The 20,354-nt window shown below is 35.0% G+C and overlaps 1 protein-coding gene across 2 annotated transcripts in view; it reads right to left on the bottom strand.

Moving 5' to 3' along the window:
- SNX13 (sorting nexin 13) overlaps positions 1-20,354 on the bottom strand; it is a 101,583-nt gene that overhangs the window by 53,148 nt on the left and 28,081 nt on the right. For both annotated transcript variants that reach the window (XM_080934600.1, XM_080934601.1), the window contains exons 2-7: positions 15,769-15,881; positions 12,172-12,274; positions 9,729-9,818; positions 8,700-8,821; positions 764-885; positions 577-678 (exon numbers count right to left, since the gene is read on the bottom strand). In XM_080934600.1, coding sequence (XP_080790726.1) covers positions 577-678; positions 764-885; positions 8,700-8,821; positions 9,729-9,818; positions 12,172-12,274; positions 15,769-15,881 — 652 coding nt within the window. The remainder of the gene's footprint in view (positions 1-576; positions 679-763; positions 886-8,699; positions 8,822-9,728; positions 9,819-12,171; positions 12,275-15,768; positions 15,882-20,354) is intronic.

Here is a 20,354-nt window from a genome sequence, read left to right as displayed (position 1 = left end):
AAGTTTAGTATATTCTCAAAACTGAAGGAAACCACTTCCAGAACTACCAATTCTTCCTTATTGTTTTTCCCACATGGAAATTTCCTGGGAAATAATTCAACAGCTAATCCCATTGGTAAAAAGACATTCTAAATAGGAAATGCCTAATTGTGACACTAAACAAAAGTTAAATAAAAAACATTTCTACCTAAAATTTGTCTGACTTCTCATCAAGAAAAATTTTATTTGAACATCAAGAAACACTTATTCCAGTATCTAGTCAAATAAATAAAACAGTATATAACAATGTAAACATTTTATTTAAAATTAACTAGAAACAATTTTAGGATAACAGATAAACTCTTAGGGTTGAGATATTAAGTTGAAATTACTACTGTTCCTAAAATATAGGCGTTCAGTTATTTTAAGATAACCTTCAAGATGGGAAAAGAATGCAGAAACTACTTGAAAGGATTACAATAAAAATTTTCTCTACACAAAGCTATCCTGTGCAAGAAAAATGCCACCTTAGAACTGCTCTGCCAACTTGTCTCTATCCTGTGACTGGACTCAAAAGGGTTATAGTAAAAGTAAGACCTTCTTCATCTTTGGGAGAAGTACACACTAGATCCCGGCAAACATCCTTCTCCATTTCAACTTCAACTTCAAAAAAGGTTTCTACCAGATCCTCTGCTGTACCTAGAACAACAAGGAATAACTGAGAATATACAAAGGAATTAAGAAAATTTTAAATCCTGACTTTCAAGTGAAATAGAGTCAGTACCTTTTACTTGATCATCTTTCTCTGTTACTCTCTGTTGGGCCTTTCTGAATACTCGTAGGTGAGTGCCAAAATCATCTACAATGCGTGTAGTAAAATAAGGCTGCCAGTCTATTTCTTTTGACCTTGTAGAGAAAAAAAAAATAAATCATTTTATAAATGCTTAACAAAAATTTACATTTACTTTAATGAAGGTAAATGTCAGATACCCTGGAGAAAGAGTTACAGCAGTTGCAAGCTGCTAGTCATGGGTGTCAAGAAGCAAACTCGAGTCCTCCTCAAGAGCCAAACATGCTCAGAACCACAGAACATTCCTTAAGTTCCTTGTGTTGTGATTTTGTTCCTTAATTATTTTCTATCTCAGAGTTTATTACATAAGACTTTTCAGAATATCTACTTGCTTAAGAGTGTTTCGGACATTTCTTGGTTTCTTCTGAATCCACTCTAAATTTTCCATTCATTCTTTTAGTTACACAACCTATCTTCTGAAACCAAGTGTCTATGGTAATGTACTTCTCTTTGTATATACCAGAACTTAAAACTACAACCACTAAGTAACATCACATAGAGAACTGCTTAGCTAAAAGATGATGCCAAGCACAGCATGCACAAAAGTTTAAAATCTTGAATACGATCAAATTATCTAGTACAGTATTTCAACAGCAATGAGTCCCAAGAAACATTCTAGTAACTAGTCATACAAATAAAAATAGCATATAACTCTGATAAAACGTTCAGGGTCATACCTACAGCAAAAAGAAGACATGTGCATGAAGATGATGATCAATGAGAGAACCCAGGTCAGTGGGACTGGGAAAGAACACATTCATTGTGACCACTGACAACACATGTGAAATGAACAACTCATGTAGATGTTTACTTGATGGCTGGCACTGTGTTTCTTCTCAATTAGAGGTTTTGCATTCTAGCAAATACACCAGTTTTAATAAGGAAGCAAAGACACTGACTGAAGACTTAGATAAGCAGCAAGGACAAGATGAGCATTCTGCTTTTGTCGTGAATATCAACCTATCACCAAGCAGGCTGGCAGTCCTATCAGCAGGTAGCACACAAGTAAATGTTCATAAAACTCAAAACAAGCGCTAAGAGAAACACTGAAGGGCACTGAGAAAGTATGGATTATTTCCCAAAACAAATCTTGTCCATGAATTTTAAAGGCACACTTATAGTCTGATATACAAACCTTATCTAGTAATTATAAAAGCACAGTTATACTTTGACTTACATAAGAAGGTAGAAATTAAACATAACAGTGTTCAGATCTTTAGGAGCTGAGAAGGAATCAATGGTCTCCAAAAATAAACACGTGTTTAAGCATACATACAAACCTGGCAGCAATTTTATGATTCAATATAAAATACAAAATAAAACTGTGAACTGTCACAAACAAACCCAGTCCACCATGTTGATACACATGTGACTCAAAGCAAGCTGATGAGGGATCTCACTTCAGAGGTGAGTCTAGGGATACACGCTGAACCAGAGTCCAGCCTTGGTTGCACAGTGATACTGTGGTCCTTAAGAACCATTTAAGTCAGAGTTTATATGAGCAACTTTCAGTTTTATAATGTACAGTGTACTTACTACAGGCCTTTTATTCCATAAAAGGTTCCATCAAACAAGTTTGAAAGAAAAAATAATATACTATTTCATATTGGTTTTTCTTTGTGGAACAATGCCATTCATTACTGAATTTTTTAAATGACATAAAATTTGCCAAAATTAAAGGGCATTTTTAACCTATCTCAATTCATTAGAATATCTGACACTTAAAATTAATAAAAAAATCAAATAATGCTATTATTTAATATACACAATTTAATAATCTACATTTTAATTTCTCAAAATAGAAATAAAAAGAGGAAAAACAGTACATTCCCTCTATTTTGACTCTTACAATTACATGCAATTCTATGAACTCCAAAACATTTCCTACAGTAAAAACAACCACACTATTGCTTCTTATTTATACTAGAATACACTAAAAATGCTTAATATCTATATTAAACAGAAAACTTAAATAATGAAGTAATTTATAAAATGGTGCATGATAAATATGTAAGAAATGAGATAAATATGAATAGAAACCACTGAACTACACATTCCCAACAGAGCTTCCTATGAGAGTCTTAGTATCAGTTGTTCTGAAGTTATAACCACACTGCTTACAATACTCCCAACCATACCCACCGCAGGAAAAGCACATGGGTCATTGTACAAAAAGTCTGACAACTAATACTTCCATCTTGTCATTACTCATGAGGTAATTAATACTCCTTCAACTTAAGAGCATATGTCACCAAAAAATAATAATAGATTAAAAAGGAAAATAATACGCTCTAACCTAAAAAAAAAAAAGTACATATGCCCCCAGCAGCTTATATGCTTTGACAAAATGGCTGCAAAAACAATTAAATTAACTACCCTTAAAACAAGGTGATGGTGTTTTTTAAGCACAAGGCCAAAGCATTACACATTATTTTTTCAAGCATAAGTTCTGTGTGTCCTCATATCTGTGTCTGGTCTAAGGTTCTTACTCCTTCTCAACTCTCTGTTTCTAGGTCTCTCACACCTAACTTAAATACAGATATACAAAACAATAATAAAAATGAACACTTGACAAGCTCTACAACACACACCCCGTACTGTTACGATCACATATATTCTCTCCAATCTTGCATAGCTAAACCCTTCACAGTTCACTCTTCCTCCATCAACTCTGCAGACTGGAAGGCTTTCGCTGCGATTCTCAAGCTTAAATGGACAAATTCCTCAAATGTGTCTAGGTACCACTAAACAACCAAGCCCCCTCTCCACTACCCACATACCTCCCTTTGCTCTCCCACGCTTACTTCAAAAGTCCAAATTTCAGCTTCACACAGAGCTATCTAAAAGGGCAATCCTTATGTGGTATGCTTCATTGACTCTTACCCATGTTACTACTGCCTCCAATTAGGTCAGGTTCTCTGGTTACATGTTCTGGTATCACCACGCTTTACACTTCTTGTAAAACTCAAAGTTAAATACTTTCCTTGTTGAAATAAAAACAAATCTCAGGAAAGCATATTTTCTTTTACTGTCTCTCTACTCATTTACAGTTGGGATCTCAGTGCCTAAGTGACATGCACAGTACTAGCACAAAATACATGACTTACTGAACGCTCTCTCAGAACCAAAGCACTGTTAATAGGTGCCTGAAGAATGGACACATGTAACACATGAATGCTTGTCTCTTTCATTTTGGAGGTCTAAACAGCACATATACTGAGAAGCTTTGTTCCCAAGCAACATGCCCTTAAAAGGCAATGAATGTCACTAATCTGTGAGCTGGGATCACAATGATCAATCACGTTGCTTGTTCCATCAACTGTAGGCAGTATATAGCTCCTTACTAGTAACATAACACAACACAACTAGTTAATTCTAGAAAAATATAGACTAGTACAAATATCCTTTATTAAAACTCATCACTTCATTAGCTATGAAATTATACATATCATAGAACATGCCAGAATCTGTCTTCTCTAAGAATACTTATAGCTTTCTAAATATAATCATGCCAACCTAATAATTGCACTGTTAACCAAAATGGCTGTGTAATGCACTGTAACATCACATAAGAAACCTAGTTCTACATGGGTATTTTGAGCTTTTGGAATAATCTCCACTTATAAGTGAGTGCATACCATGTGTGTACTTTTGTGATTGGGTTACTTCACTCAGGATGATATTTTCTAGTTCCATCCATTTCCCTAAGAATTTCATAAACTCATTGTTTTCAATAGCTGAGTAGTATGCCATTGAATAAATCTATATTTCTATATCCATCCCTCTATTGAAGGACATCTGGGATTTTTATAGCTTCTGGCTATTATAAATAAGGCTGCTATGAACACGGTGGAACATGTGTCCTTGTTAGATGGTGGAGTGTATTTTGTGTATTTTGGGTATATGCCCAAGAGTAGTAGAGTTGGGGCCTCAGGTAGTACTATGTCCAATTTTCTGAGGAACCAACAGACTAATTTCCAGAGTGGTGGTACCAACTTAACCCCTCCAACAGAGGAGGAGTGTTTCTCTTTCTTCACATCCTTGCCAGCATCTGCTGTCACCTGAGTTTCTGATCTTAGCCATTCTAATTGGTGTGAGGTGGAATCTCAGTGTTGTTTTGATTTGCACTTTCTAGATGACTAGGGATATTGAGCATTTCTTTAGGTGCTGCTTCTCAGCCATTCGGTATTCCACAGTTGAGGATTCTGTGCCCCATTTTTAATAGGGTTATTTGATTATCTGGAGTCTAACTTCTTGAGTTCTTTATATATATTAGAAATTAGCCCTCTATTGGATGTAGAATTGGTGAAAATCTTCCCAATCTGTTGATTGCCATTTTGTCCTATTGACAATCTCCTTTACCTTACAGAAACTTTGAAATTTTTTGAAGTCCCATATTTGTCAATTCTTGATCTTAGATCATAAGTCACTGGTGTTCTGTTCCCTGTGCCCATGTATTCGAGGCTCTTCCCCACTTTCTCTTCTATTAGTTTCAGTATATCTGGTTTTAAGTGGAGATCCTTGATCCACTTGGACTTGAGCTTTGTACAGGGGGAAATTTTTGTTAATTTGCATTCTTTTGCATGCTGCCTGTTGGATCAGTACCATTTGTTGAGGATGCAGTCTATTTTACATTGAAGGTTTTTAGCTGCTTTGTCAAAGATCACTTGACCATAGGCGTATGGGTTCATTTCTGGGTCTTCAATTCTATTCCATTGATCTTCATGCCTGTCTCTGTACCAATACCATACAGTTTTTATCACAACTGCTCTGTAATTGAGCTTGAGGTTGGGAATAGTGATTCCCCCAGTGGTTCTATTATTGTTGAGAATAGTTTTTGCTATCCTATGTTTTTTGTTATTCCAAATGAATTTGCAAATTGCTCATTCTAACTCTATGAAGAACTGAGTTTGGATTTTGATAAGGATTGCACTGAATCTATATTGCTTTTGTCAAGATGGCCATTTTTACTGTATTAATCCTATAAATCCATGAGCATGAAAGATCTTTCCATCTTCTGAGATCTTCAATTTTATTCTTCTGAGACTTGGAGTTCTTGTCATACAGATCTTTCAATTCAGTTCCTTGGTTTGAGTCACACCAGGGTATTTTATATTGCTTGTGACTATTCTGAAGGTTGTTCTCTAATTTCTTTCTCAGCATATTTATCTTCTGAGTAGAGGAAGGCTACTAATTTGTGAGTTAATTTTACATCCAGGCATTTTGCTGAAGTTGTTTATCAGCTGTAGGTGTTCTCTGGTGAAATTTTGGGGTCACTTAGTATACTATCATATCATCAGCAAATAGTGATATTTTGACTTCTTCCTTTCCAATTTGTATCTCTTTGGCCTCCTTTTTCTCATTTAATTGCTCCGGCTAGGACTTCCAGTACTATATAGAATAGGTAAGGGGGAGAGTGGACATCCTTGTGTAGTCCCTGATTTTAGTGGGATTGCTTCAAGTTTCTCTTCATTTAGTTTGATGTTGGCTACTGTTTTTGCTGTATATTGCTTTTACTATGTTTAGGTATGGGCCTTGAATCCTGATCTTTCCAAGAGTTTTAACATGAAAAGATGTTGAATTTTGTCAAATGCTTTCTCAGCATCTAATGAGATGATCATGTTTTTTTTTTTCATTGAGTTTGTTTATATAGTAGACTATGTTGATGGATTTCCATATATCCTTGCATCCCTGGGATGAGGTATACTTGATCATGATGGATTACTGTTTTAACGTGTTCTTAGATTCCGTTTGTGAGAATTTCTTTTCAAAGAGAAGCAAGTGTGGTGGTGCACTCCTGCTGTACCAGCACTTGGGAGGTAAAAATGAGAGGTCAAAGGTCAGCATTATCCTCACCTATACAGTGAGCTTGAAACCACTCTGGAACCAAGTAGTCTGGTGAATAAGAGCACCTTCTGCCAAGGCTAGATTTGAATTCAATTTCTGTCTCTATCTCTGTCTGTCTGTATGTCTGTCTGTCTGCCCCCCATCTATCTCTATCTCTCTCACACACACACATTCTCTCTCTCTCTCTCTCTCTCTCTCTCTCTCTCTCTCTCTCTCTCTCTCTCTCTCACACACACACACACACACACACACACGCACATTCTCTCTCTCTATCACACACACACACACACACACATTCTCTCTCTCTCCTCTTTCTCTCTCTCTCTCTCTCTCTCTCTCTCTCTCTCTCTCTCTCACACACACACACACATTCTCTCTCTCTCTCTATCACACACACACACACACACACATTCTCTCTCTCTATCACACACACACACACACACATTCTCTCTCTCTCCTCTTTCTCTCTCTCTCTCTCTTTCTCTCTCTCTCTCTCTCTCTCTCTCTCACACACACACACACACACACACATTCTCTCCTCTCTCTCTCTCTCTCTCTCTCTCTCTCTCTCACACACACACACACACACACACCTTATACATTAAATAAAATGCACCCTAATGAGACCTTTTGCTCCAAAGATTGGGGAATCACCAAGACGGAGCAGAAGAATAGTAAGCTAGAGAAGGGAAGGTCTGCAGCAACAGTGTTTGCCAGGTATGACAAAACAGCAGTACACATAGACCCAGAGCCACAGGAGCTGCACACACAAGACCTGCCAACACCAAGACAGCCACAAATTTAATTTTACAAGAGGATAATAGAACCTAAAAAGTCATCTTGGCTACCTTTATTACTGATTATTATACGTTTTATTGCCTATCTATGGCTATAAAGCAAAATACACAATTTATAAAATGCAATTTTTTTCTTTAAATTTCTGGAATTAACTACTATAGTCAGCCATAAATTAAAAATCCGAAAGTCACTGCTAGTAGGTGTTATGCTTATAACGTCACTGTCAGATACTTATAAAAGTAGGTTAAAGGATACAGCATATACTACTTTGATACATTTCACATATACTCAATCTTTTTAAAAGACTTAATGGCAGAGATGGAGAGAGAGCTCAGCAAGTCAGAGCACTGACTGCTCTTCTAGAGGACCGGAGTTCCTAGCACCTACACAGCAGCTCCGAGTGGTCTGTAATCTCCATTTTAAGTGGACTTGACACTCTCTTTTAGTCTCTCTGGGCACCAAAAACATAGTACACATCAAGAAATGCAGGCAAAATACCCACAAATATAAAACAATAATTAAAAAAAATTAAATGATGACAAAGGTGTCTATTCCTAGATAAGTAAACTTCCTTTTCTAATGAGAAATATAAAAAAGTATTTCAATGAATGCCCCTGACCTTTGTCACACTCAGGCAATTTCACCAGAAGACTACAAAGACCAAGAGAAGGACAAACAAATGAGTGTTAACTACCCAAATGGAGACAGGCTCTCTAGGCCTACCTGGCTCTTCTGCTGTACTGGATTATAGAGGTACACTACCATGTCCCATGGGTAAGTATGGAAAATAATAAAGTACAAGTAACCTTATTTTAAAACAGAGAAAAGGTATGCCTACCATCTCCTTAGTGTTGATATATAATGGCTAGTAAGCATACGGGAGGATGCTCAATGTTAGCTTTCAGAGAAATGCAAGGCAAACCAAATGTAATGCTATCTCACTCCTACTAGGTAGCTATAATCAGAAATGACAGGCATACGTACAACTGTCAACAAAGAGATATTGTATATAACTGAGGTATTAAATAGACTTTAGATATATGCCTAAGATAAATGAAAATATTCATGTAAATATGTGAACATTATAAAATGTGAACATTATATTCCATAAATCTACTTTTCTACTTATCTTTCAGTTAAAAACTCTCTTTCATGTGGAAGTTGTTTTCCTGTTGTAATATGACATATATGAATTTTCTCTATATAATCATAAACAGCAGCTTACCTAGTAGCAAACTGAATGAGTGCATTTTGAAGAGTTTGCCTAATTTCAAGAAGAAATGACTCATCATCACTTAATGTGTAATACCAGTACTGGACATAATCCCTCAGGGAAAACTGGATAACCTGCAGCAAAACATTAAGGAAAAACAAGGTTTTAGGATTTAAAAACTAACATAACAAAAACTTATTCTTCTTCTATACATTTTAAATGGTGATAATAAATTCCTATCTTTAATATAAAAACGTCAGGTTAAAAGACATCATAAAAAATATTTTGAAACCCCAACTCATTCACTTCTAATTTTTAAGCAAACTAAAACATCTAAGACTACCTAGACTCAGACAAAGAGTGTGAAAAGATTTTGGATTTTGGAATACATTCTCAGCCCTGTAATATGCTAAAGAGTGCAACCCAGTTTAACAGGACATAAATAATGCTAACAGGCATTAATGAAAACAAATACTTTGAAGATACCCTCATCAGATCTGTTGTAATCTAATTATAAAAACTAACTTAATTCCACTAATACCTTTAGTGCAGCCAGTGCAATTAGTCCATAACATCAAGATGATTTCTACATGTAAGTTAAAGATGGGTTCGTATAAGAAATATTAAAAGTTTAAAGTATAGATTTTAAATGACTACATAGTCAAAACATCATCACAAATATATGAGGGGATATCTTTATCTAATTCTAATTAAAATTTTTAACCAAATAAGAAATGTGTAATTTTAAGGAATAAAAATAGCTCAAAAGTCTAATTTACCTAACCAATGGGAAATTTATAAAATTACTAGAATATTAGATGGCAACAAAACTCTTTCTAATCTAGAGCTAACCCATAATAGCTATCACATTAAATAAACCACCTCATTATAGGTACCTAGTAAGTACAAAATTCAAAAATAACATTATTGTGTAATTTCAGGACATTTTTTAAATACATAAGAGGTGTACTTTAGCATTTGCAAAAGAAACATACATCAAATACAATAGATGGAATTGAAGTCCCACATACTGAAACTCACTTGCTGGAGAGGCTCATCAATTATATTGGCACCCGTCAATCTTCTGTCAATCTTAATAGTCCTGGCTTCTCGTTTCATTTCTTCTAAGCACTTAAGGGAAACCGTCATCCATTACTGAATATCTCCTTGATTTCAGATTTCTCCAATTAGCTTCAAATTGATGTGTTATTAATACTTTTCTGTATTTTTCAACCATTAAATAATTTAGTAAAATAAGTATGAGCCAAATTTGATTTCTTGGGGTAATAAAATTAGATACCCAGGTGAGAAAATGCTATTAATTTTTTATGTTACATTAGCAAAGGTGATTTAAACAAAAATGTGTAGAAATAGAAAAGAATGGTAACTGTCATTGTTCAACTAAGCCTTCAAACTATGCAATTAATATTTATGATCTGCCAATTTACTGTCTTTACTGATACTCTAAGTTTTTCTTACTTTTTTAGCTACCAAGAGCATACAATCAAACAAACTTATTTTAAAGTTGATTTTAATTAGAGACAATTTTAAACAACAAAGAAAACATAGTTCTACTTTTTAGTAGTCATCAGATCAATCTTGATGCTGGGAATCGAGAAAAATGAACTAGGAGTCCCTTAAATAAATCTAAGGACCAATATATAGTCATACAACAAATAACCCTTCAGTAACCATGGGCCAAGCAGCTGAGAAATTCCTATCACCAGCATGAAAGCAAAAGAAAAGGAAACTACAGATGATATGATAGTCAAACACACACACACACACACACACACACACACACACACACACACACGAGATAATTTACTGCCTAAGGTTTATCAGAAGTTTTTATACATTTCTACAAGCACCCTTAAAATCCTTGAAAGGAAAAAATGTAATAATAGTTTTTATTAGAACACTTTTTTTCTTACTTTGTTTTGTTTGAGATAGGATCTTGCTATATAATCTTGTCTAGCCTAGAATTCACCATGTAGACAAAATTGTTCTCAAACACAAAGATCTATCTTCTTCTGCTTCCCAAATCCTGAGATTAAAGGCAATAAACAGAGTGTCCCACCACAAAAATGTTAGACTACATTTTTTTTTTGCTTCTTTTCAGTTTAGATAATGCCAATACTTACCACTGCACTAGGGTGGTCAAATTATTTAGTACAGAAACATACTAAGTGTGCCATCTAGAGCAAACTCACAACCCTACGGAGGCAACAGGCTATACCATTTAGATTTGTTTCTATACATTCTATGATACTGATACTAAAAAAAATCCCTTAATGAACTGCTTAGAATGCAAACTTATCGCTAAAGACTGCACAACTATATTTAAAACACATTTTTAAGTATAATATGAACCAATAAGGATTTTTCATAGACTATATTTGCAAATCACACATTTAAGTAACAAGTCAAAATTTATAAAATTGATTATGGAAACATAACTATCTTGACTTTATTGCCATGTAAAATCTTAATTCTTATGTTTCCTATTCTTTGTTATGCATCTTCCAAACAAATGAAAGCTATAGACAGCTAGGAAAGACAAGGCCTAATTCCTTAGAGTTTTGTAAACAAAATCAAATGATATGTAGTGATAACACTTCTAAAGGAACAGAAAAGCAGAAGTTCAGATAATTAAGAAAGTTAGGCATATTACATATAGCTGTACCACTCCAAGGTATTCATCTTTGTAAAGTTAAGTCAGAATGCAGAGAGAGGTGCACAGCCGTGTTTACTATGCACTACTCACAGGATCCAAGACAGTTACCCCAGAGATGAGTAATCAGTATAGGCATGCAAGGAAGCACTACTGCGCCATAAAAAAGAAAAAAACAGGTCCCAGGCAGAAAAATGGGCATATCTTGAAGACAATGTATTAAGCAAGATAAGCCAAACAATGGGTGATAAGGTTCATGGTTTCTCTCACACCCAGAAAGCAACAAGACAACCTGGAGTGTAAAGGGACTGTGAGAATAAGTACGGAACTGGGGAGAATGGAAAGATGAAGAAAATAGGTCAAAGAGTGAATGTGATCAAAGCATGTTTATATAGAAATTTTATACTGAATCCACTAATGTGTGTAGTTAATATGGACTAATAATTACAATAAACAGTATAAAGAAAACAGTTGTAAAATGTGTAAATGGAACATCAGCTGATGAACATAAAACAATGGTGTGGGATTCTTCCATTTCTATACTATAATCTAATATTGTACATTATTTATTCATCTACATTTTAGTATTAATGTGACTTTAAGGTTAAATTATTGGCATTAATTTCAAATAATTTGCCTCTCCATCCACATAAAATGAGACCCACATCACACAAAACTTGAAAATATAGCAACTATGAAATCTATGTACCCACAGTATAAATATCTACTTCATTTATAAAAATTGATACTTTAATACTGACCGCTGAAAAGAAGTGTACTATGAGGCTTCACATTCCTTTACAGACCTACCTTAGGGACCCCAGATGATGCTGGAGGAAGAAATGAGTGTTCACACTGCTCTAGGTACTTTTCTGAGTTAGTTTTCCCATACAGAAGAGTAACCACTAAACCCCTATGGGGGAAAAAGCAATTAAAGATTTAAAAACAAAGTATTTCTATACTTTATTATATTTATTACTAAATATACTTCTTAGACCTCATGGCTTAGCATTTCTTAAAATTAAAGTCTTGAAATTTCAAAAATCAAGATTAATAGATTTTTTGTTAGGCTCTGAAACTTAGAACATCTATAAGTATTCAGTGAATTACAAAGTGTTTTTCAAAGTTTAACTCAAATAACTTTTATTTTTAAAACCTTGAGTCCTAAGAATAACAGAGTATCCTTTAATTCTAGCACTCAAAAAAGAGAAGGGCAAGCAGTTCTCAATGCATTTGAGACCATCCAGGGAAATGTAGAAAGACCCTGTGTCAAAGACCAAAACCAAACCAAAACAAGGGGGAAAGGGGAGGAAAGTCAACACAAAAGGAGGGAGAAAAAGTTAAAATAACACTAATGATATTTAAGAAGGTCTTAAGAAATCATATTGTTATGTATTTACCTAATATACATATGACATCTGTGTGTGTGTGTGTGTGTGTGTGTGTGTATGTGTGTGTGTGTGTGTGTGTATGTGTGTGTTCAGAATTTGTGACACATACCACCTGTAGATGATATGCCCTTATGTTTTGGTCCTGTGTTTCAGTTTAATTTGATTATTAGGAGCACTTATAAATACAATAAAGTAATTATTTAAACTGTACTCTTAAGATCATGACTGATAAACACTAAGTCAAAGAACACTAGTTAATAAACAACTAGTTCATTCTTTAGCTGATGCTAAAGAACAACTTGAGGCTAAAATTGGCTAGAGGATGGCTGCAGCACTAAGGGTTTGACTCAATCAAATCTAGGGCTACAAATTATTAATAATCCATCTAGCTGGGCATGGTGGTACATGGCTTTAATCTCAAGCACTCGGGAGGCAGATTCAAGGCCATCCTGATCTACAAGCGATTTCCAGGATACCTACAGCTACACAGAGAAACCCTGTCTTGAAAAAAAAAAAAAAGTAAATGAATAAAAAAATAATCCACACAATAAATACAACAAAATATCCTGAAATACTGTAATGCTGATTATCACGTGATTTAACAACCACCACCACCCTCGTGCTTCCCCCTGTCCAAAGTGTTTCTTAATATGCAAATAAGTGATTAGCTTTAACTATAAGAAAAAGAAAAGTCTATATCATCATCATTTTAGATGAATAAACTACAGAACACTTTAAAACTTGATAAGTTCTTTTATCAAAGAGCCAGATGGGTTGTTCACAGGAAAATATATTCCTTTCAAATGTGCACTTTAAGTAAATAGCATCACGCCTTTAAAAACTTAAGAAATCCAAAGCTAAACTAGCAAATGACTTTCAATTTATAAAATGTCATAACATGACTCTAAAAAATCTATTTTGTTGCTTAAATTTACAATACACTCAATGACACAAAGTTTCACTGAAGGGACAGTCAGTCCACATAATCAAGGTCACAAAAAAAGAAGATACAATTCAGAAAATTATGACCTTATTGGCCACAACTAAGCATTCTGAGAATGTCTGATTAGCTAATTCTCTTCAACTGGATTACAGGGAAATAAAAGACCCTTATTATGTCACAGAGCCCAATAGGACCAGTGGGCTAGTACAGCATCACACTAATTTACAGTACAGCATTAGTTTGGAATCTCACACTCCATCCTATGACTATAAACACTATTTAAAGAGGTTTTACTAACTTCACCACACCTCCCAAAAATCTAACTTTATCTAAAACCTTTATAGAATTCTAGGTATCCAAACCATTTCTGGAAATTATTCCTTGATAAATTAACAAAACCAGGAAAAGATCAATAAAATTTCTAGTCACTCTGTAGTAAGTAGATGATCACCCTTCCATTTATCAAATTCTGTTTGTAATTTATTGTTAAGTCCTTCTCAAGTGGACAGTGGTGACACACATTTAATTACAGCATTCTAGATGCAGAGATGGGCAGAGCTCTGAGTTCAAAGCCAGCCTGCTCCAATTCCAGGACAAGCAGGGCTACAGAGAAATCCTGTCTCCGAAAGAGAGGAGAGGAGAGGGGAGGGGAGAGGAGGGAGGGGAGGGGAGGGGAAAGGGTGGGGATGGGGTTCAGGGAACAGAAACAGAGACAAAGACAAAGAGAGATCCTGCTTATTGTCTTAGAACTCTCACCTTTGTCTCTAAGGCCATAATTTCCTCTTTTCCAAATAGTGAGAAATATTTTTAAATACTTTTCCTTCAATCTTAAAAAGGGAATTATTTTAATTATGAATTTAGTGTAATCTCTACCTTTAAGCATCTCTTTATGGAAAATAATCTTTCCAGTCAGTAAAAGCAGCCTTGACCCTGTGGTGTAAAGTGCAACCCAATGTTGTTAGAGACCTCTTCTGGCACTGGACTGGCACATTGGGATTCAGATACCCTGTATCAATGTTTTCATTAAAGATATTCTCAACTCTGTGTCATCTGATTCCTGTGGCTGAAATAGATTTAAATACTTCAGTTTAAGATACTGCATCTAGGCAATTACTAAGAAAATGCTAAGCCTAACAAAAATATAGTTTTGTGGCAGAACTGCTAAATAACCAATGGTGTGTTTCCTAGAAAATGGCCACACACGACTTTCAATATATACTTATATACATATTGCAAGTCTGCCTCAAGGAGAGAGGATAGGTAGTAGACACCTTCAGAACCTATCCCTTCCATGTCCCACAGACTCTGTGTCCTAGTTTACGTGCTTATTCAAACAGCTAAAGCCACCTGAAACTGGATGTTCAAAAATGTGTCCAATCAAAGGCTTCCAAAGTATGAGGAAGTGTATACTGTATTACATAAAATGGGCTTTATAAACACAGACATAAGTCAACAACAAAGTACTCTAGCTGAGCTACACTGGATGGTGTTTCACAGGCATTCTACCACCTAAACTTTCCTTATAATTCTATGTCTAATACCAACAGTTATGTGTACAGAGCAAGAATATACTTTGGATGGAATCTTCTTTGTAAATGTTTATAATTTAAGGGAAATTATATTATAAATCAAGTAACCATAAGAAAAAAACTTAGAAAAGCAAGTATTTATCTGAATTGTCTGGACCAAAGTAATAACATTCATCTGAAGGCAGAATGATTATTTGACATCTCATCAATGAAATTGTATCTCCTTTAACAAAAAACTAGATGTGTTATCTCATCTGTTCATAGTTTCCCAATAGATAATAAAATTCTAACTTTAAACCAAGAATATTAATTTTTATATTTTAAAAGATATTCTCATGTTTATAGTTAAAATTTCATTTTTAGAGATAATCACCACATACAAAAGAGTATCTTAATTTTACTTGAAATTTCTTAAACTTTGGTAAACAAAATTTGAAAAATAGCATTCACAAATAAATCATACTCCTAGTTCTCATAGTCAATTTATTTCTATTTAACAAAATTTCACACTTAAAATGATAGAATATTCACTGCACATACTTACCCTCCCACAAAGCAGAGGATATAAAATGCCAAATAAAATATTACAAAGGGTCCAAAGGTTATTAGAAAAAGGACAATGCCAAGGCTTCCCCATCCCCATATGGATAGACTGGCCTGAAATAAAGCAAAGGAACAAAGGGGGGAATGTAAATAAAAACAAAGGAAAGCATTCTTCATATAAATTAGAAAAAAAAAATTTTCAGTAGTTTTTCATTTCTCCTTTTAAACACCAATGATTTAAAATTTATCATTTTACATATTTATGGTATATTTTAGTAAGCATTATTTACTTTTGTAAATGCAATATATCCTTGAACATTTATTTTTAAGAAACAATACACAAGAAATTTAGAGAGATCATTAATGAATACTGAGAGAGAAAAAGTGGTAATACAAAGTTGCAATAAGAGATAGCTATACAAAATACTGAATGAAAACCTGAATAAAAAATAAAGTATTTATAAGATAATTGAATACTTATATTTGTAAAAGCATAAAGAAAAGTATTAAGATAACTGACTACAAAGTTATTATTTACAAAACTTTAAAATTAAATCTCAAGAACTATAACATAAACATATTTAATTAAAATTTCAATGCATATTATCTTACTGAAAATTATATTTTATTGTATCCAGCTACTACACAGAAACTCAAAAAAATTTACTTGAGAAAAATCCCAATTTCCATCATCAAAGCTAGCCACATGTTTAACTGTGTGCAAAATCATCTTTTAAAGAAAAAAAAAAACTAGTTATAGAGAAACACACTGTTTTATACAGTAAAAGTATTCCTTTGTTAAAGGCAAACTGGAATTCAGCAATTTAAGTCTTAATGAATAAATATATTCAATTCAAATAGTTTCTCCATAAATTTGCTATGCACTGTGATGTATACAAAGATGGTATTTGTCTCACTCCTGTTACCAACAGAGGAGACTGTCTTATAAGACAAAACAATGAGACACTGAGCCGAAAGAAAGAGAGAGAGAGAGAGAGAGAGAGAGAGAGAGAGAGAGAGAGAGAGAGAGAGAAAGAAAGTTACAAGCTGCTACACTATGCAAAATTAACACCAAAAAAACCCAAAAAACTACAGCACAGACAATACATGTCTATTATGAATGAAGGGGTTTTATGTAGACATTCACCAGTCCCTGACTCCTTCCTGTGCAGTTAAGCACAGTCCAAGGTGTACAAGCACAGTCTTATGTAGCCAAGCACAAAACTGTGTCAAAGAAGCACAGGTATACATGTGTATATGGCTCCACGTGTTTACATTCTGGAGAGCTTAAACACAAACTAGTAAAAACAGTTCATCAGATAGGACAGCTCCTCCAGAGAAAACACCCAGCTAAGAGCGATTAGAGAACACAGAAACAGGAAGCTCCTCCACAATGAAATTCTATTTATTCATGTTCTCTTCTATGTTCTTCATTAGTCTTTATCACTACCACCTCCCTGCTTTGAGAATAGCACAACTATTGTTCATTTTTATTTTTTATTTATTTTTATTTATTTAGGATACTTTTTTTAAGGTTGTAATTAAGTATTTGTGGGTACATATACATACACACACACACACACACACACACACATATATATTTAACAATAATATAGGAAAAGAGGATATTAATTTGAGGGGATAGGAGAGAGACTAGGAGGGGCTGTAGGGAGGAAAAAGGGATGTGATACAGTTCTATTTTAATTAAAATATATTCTTTTGTTGTTGTTGTTGTTGTTGAGCTTTACACAGTCTGTGAGTTGTTTCTGGGGTGTCATTCTGGCCACTGACATTCTTTAGCCGCAGCCAGAATTGTCATACATTAAAGTAGGACAGCGACTGGAAGTAAAGCAAAAGACACCCTTGTCCCTCTGATCATCACTGAACTCAACATACAGCATCTACATCTCACCACAGTATTTCCAGATGCCCAACAACAAGAAATATTCTGTCTCCCCAGGTCCAACCATACTTGTTTATTAACTTCCTCCACCAGCTCTGTGAACTCCCCAAAAAGGTGAAATTAGATGGTCCAGGTATTATTCAGCCCACTTTCTCTAGTGCAATCTGACTTAATATTAACATTAATATTCCTTATCTATACAGATTGATGTTTGTTAACTAAATAACTTGTTGATTAATTCATAATACATGAAGAGCTTGCTCATCTTAGAGAATGAGAGAGCCTTCTCAAATACTTATTGACCAGGCTATTTAGTTCTAATTGGACAAAGCTTCTATTTAGTATTATGTTTGAATTATAGCTTTCTCAATTAAACAGATTTTTCAAGGGGCTGGCAAGATGGCTCAGTGATAAATGTTCCTGCTACCAAGCCTACAAACCTGAGTTCCTATCTGGGATCCACAGAAGAAAAAAACCAACTCGGGCAAGTTGTCCTCTTTACATGCACACAGTGAGACGTGTACACACACAAAATAAGGAATAAATGCAGGCATAAATATGTAATATTTGATTTAATGAACAAAATTTCAAAGTAAGCGCAATTAATTCGTATTAATAAGTAAGACTATTTAACACAACAATTAGTTACCAAGAAAGTCACAAAATTTGTCTTAAATCTCGAGTTTTCTTTAATGAGGGTAGGGAAGGAGAATACTCAAACAGACTATACCAAGACTGGCCTAAAATGTGTACCGTCTAGACCAGTTCAAACACTAAGCATTTCCCGTTTAGACTCCTAATAAGTGTGCATCACTATACTATCAAATTTTTAGATTCTTCCAAGTCTAAGAGTAAATTAGTGATACCTCGTACACGTAAGTGAGGGCCCAGCTATACCACTCCTGGGCATATACCCAAAAGGTGCTCAACATATAACAAGGAAACATGCTCTACTATGTTCATAGCAGCCTTGTTTGCAATAGCCAGAGGCTGGAAAGAAGCCAGTGTCCTTCAAGAGAGGAATGGATACAAAAAATATGGTACATTTACACAATGAAGTACTACTCAGCTATTAAAAACAATGACTATACAAAATTCTTAGGCAAATAGATGGAACTAGAAAATATCATCCTGAGTAAAGTAACCCAATCACAAAAGAACACACATGGTATGCAATTACTGATAAGTGGATACTAGCCCAAAAGCTCGGACCATCCAAAAGACAATTCATAGACAATAAGAAGCTCAAAAAGAAGGAAGACCAAAATGTGGATGCTCCAGTCCTTAGAAGAAAGAACAAAATACTCACAGTAAGAAATACAAGGACAAAGAGTGAATCAGATACTGAAGAAAAGGTCATCCATTGACTGCCTCACCTGGGGATTCACCCCATATGCAGCCACCAAACCCAGTCACTATTGCTGATGCCAAGAAGTGTTTGCTGACAGGAGTCAGATATGGATGTCTCCTGAGAGTGTGTGTACCTGGTGTTCACAGAGATAGGATGAGGGTGTCAGATTCCCTAAAACTAGAGTTACAGTTATGAGCTGCCATGTGGTTGCTACAAATCAAACCCAGATCCTCTGCAAGAGCAGATAGTGCCCTTTACCTCTGAATCATCTTGCCAATCCCCAAGTATATTTTTGATACATTATATTCAGAGGGTAACCAAACAAATAGGATCAAGAATCAAAGTTTGTACAAATTTAGTGCCAACCTAAGAAATTATATATAGTTCAACAACTAAAACAGCCCTAAAAGTGGCATTATCACAAGTCTAGCCTGTCTTCCTCCCACCTGATTCTATCTATATTAAGCTAAAGCTATTCTCTAGGAATTTTTTGAATCTTTTTAATTGGATATTTTATGTATTTTCATTTCAAATGTTATCCCCTTTCCTATTCTCCCTCCCCCGCCCCTTGCTTCCATGAGGGTCCTCCCACTCCCACCCACCTACTCCCACTTCTTCCCCCTGGCATTCCCCAACCCTGAGGAAATGAGCCTTCACAGGACCAAAGGCTTCTCCTCCTAGTGATGCCAGACAATGTTATCCTCTATTACATATGTGGCTGGAGCCATGGGTCTCTCCATGTGTACTCACTGGTTGGTGGTTTAGTCCCTGGAATCTGGGGGGTTTTAGTTGGTTGATATTGTTGTTCTTCCTATGGTGTTGCAAACCCCTTCAACTCCTTCAATTCTTTCTCTAGCTCCTTCATTAGGGTTTCTCTAGGAATTTCAATTGAATGTTATTCTGACAAGAGACTTAAGCCTCATTTAAGACTATAACATAATCAAGGTTTGGTATATACATGTCAATTTACTAAATATCAATCCATTTAGTAGCTAAAAAGGAAAAACAGAAAAATAGACTAGAAGAGAGAGATACAGAGCAGGATAAGGGGAAAGAATGCAAAAAGCAATGCTAAATGGAAATTCACCTCTTCAGCTGACCATATGGCTTCAAGCATCACATGGTCATGCAAGTACAACCCATGCCAACACCCCTCTCCAAAACAAAACCAATTCAGGGCACTATCCTCCTTCTCCCGGGGGATTAACACATAAAAATAGTAGCAATCTCTTGGCTTACTCCACATACTCTGGCACAATCTATCTAACCACCATGATTTGCAGGAGCAGCCACACAAGCATCTAAAAGTCTAAATGTGAAGCTAAGGGCCCAA

The sequence above is a fragment of the Micromys minutus genome (assembly GCF_963924665.1).
Source record: "Micromys minutus genome assembly, chromosome: 1".
NCBI lineage: Eukaryota > Metazoa > Chordata > Mammalia > Rodentia > Muridae > Micromys > Micromys minutus.
Note: the sequence above shows the minus strand (reverse complement) of the source record. Positions and strands in the feature narration are given on the sequence as shown.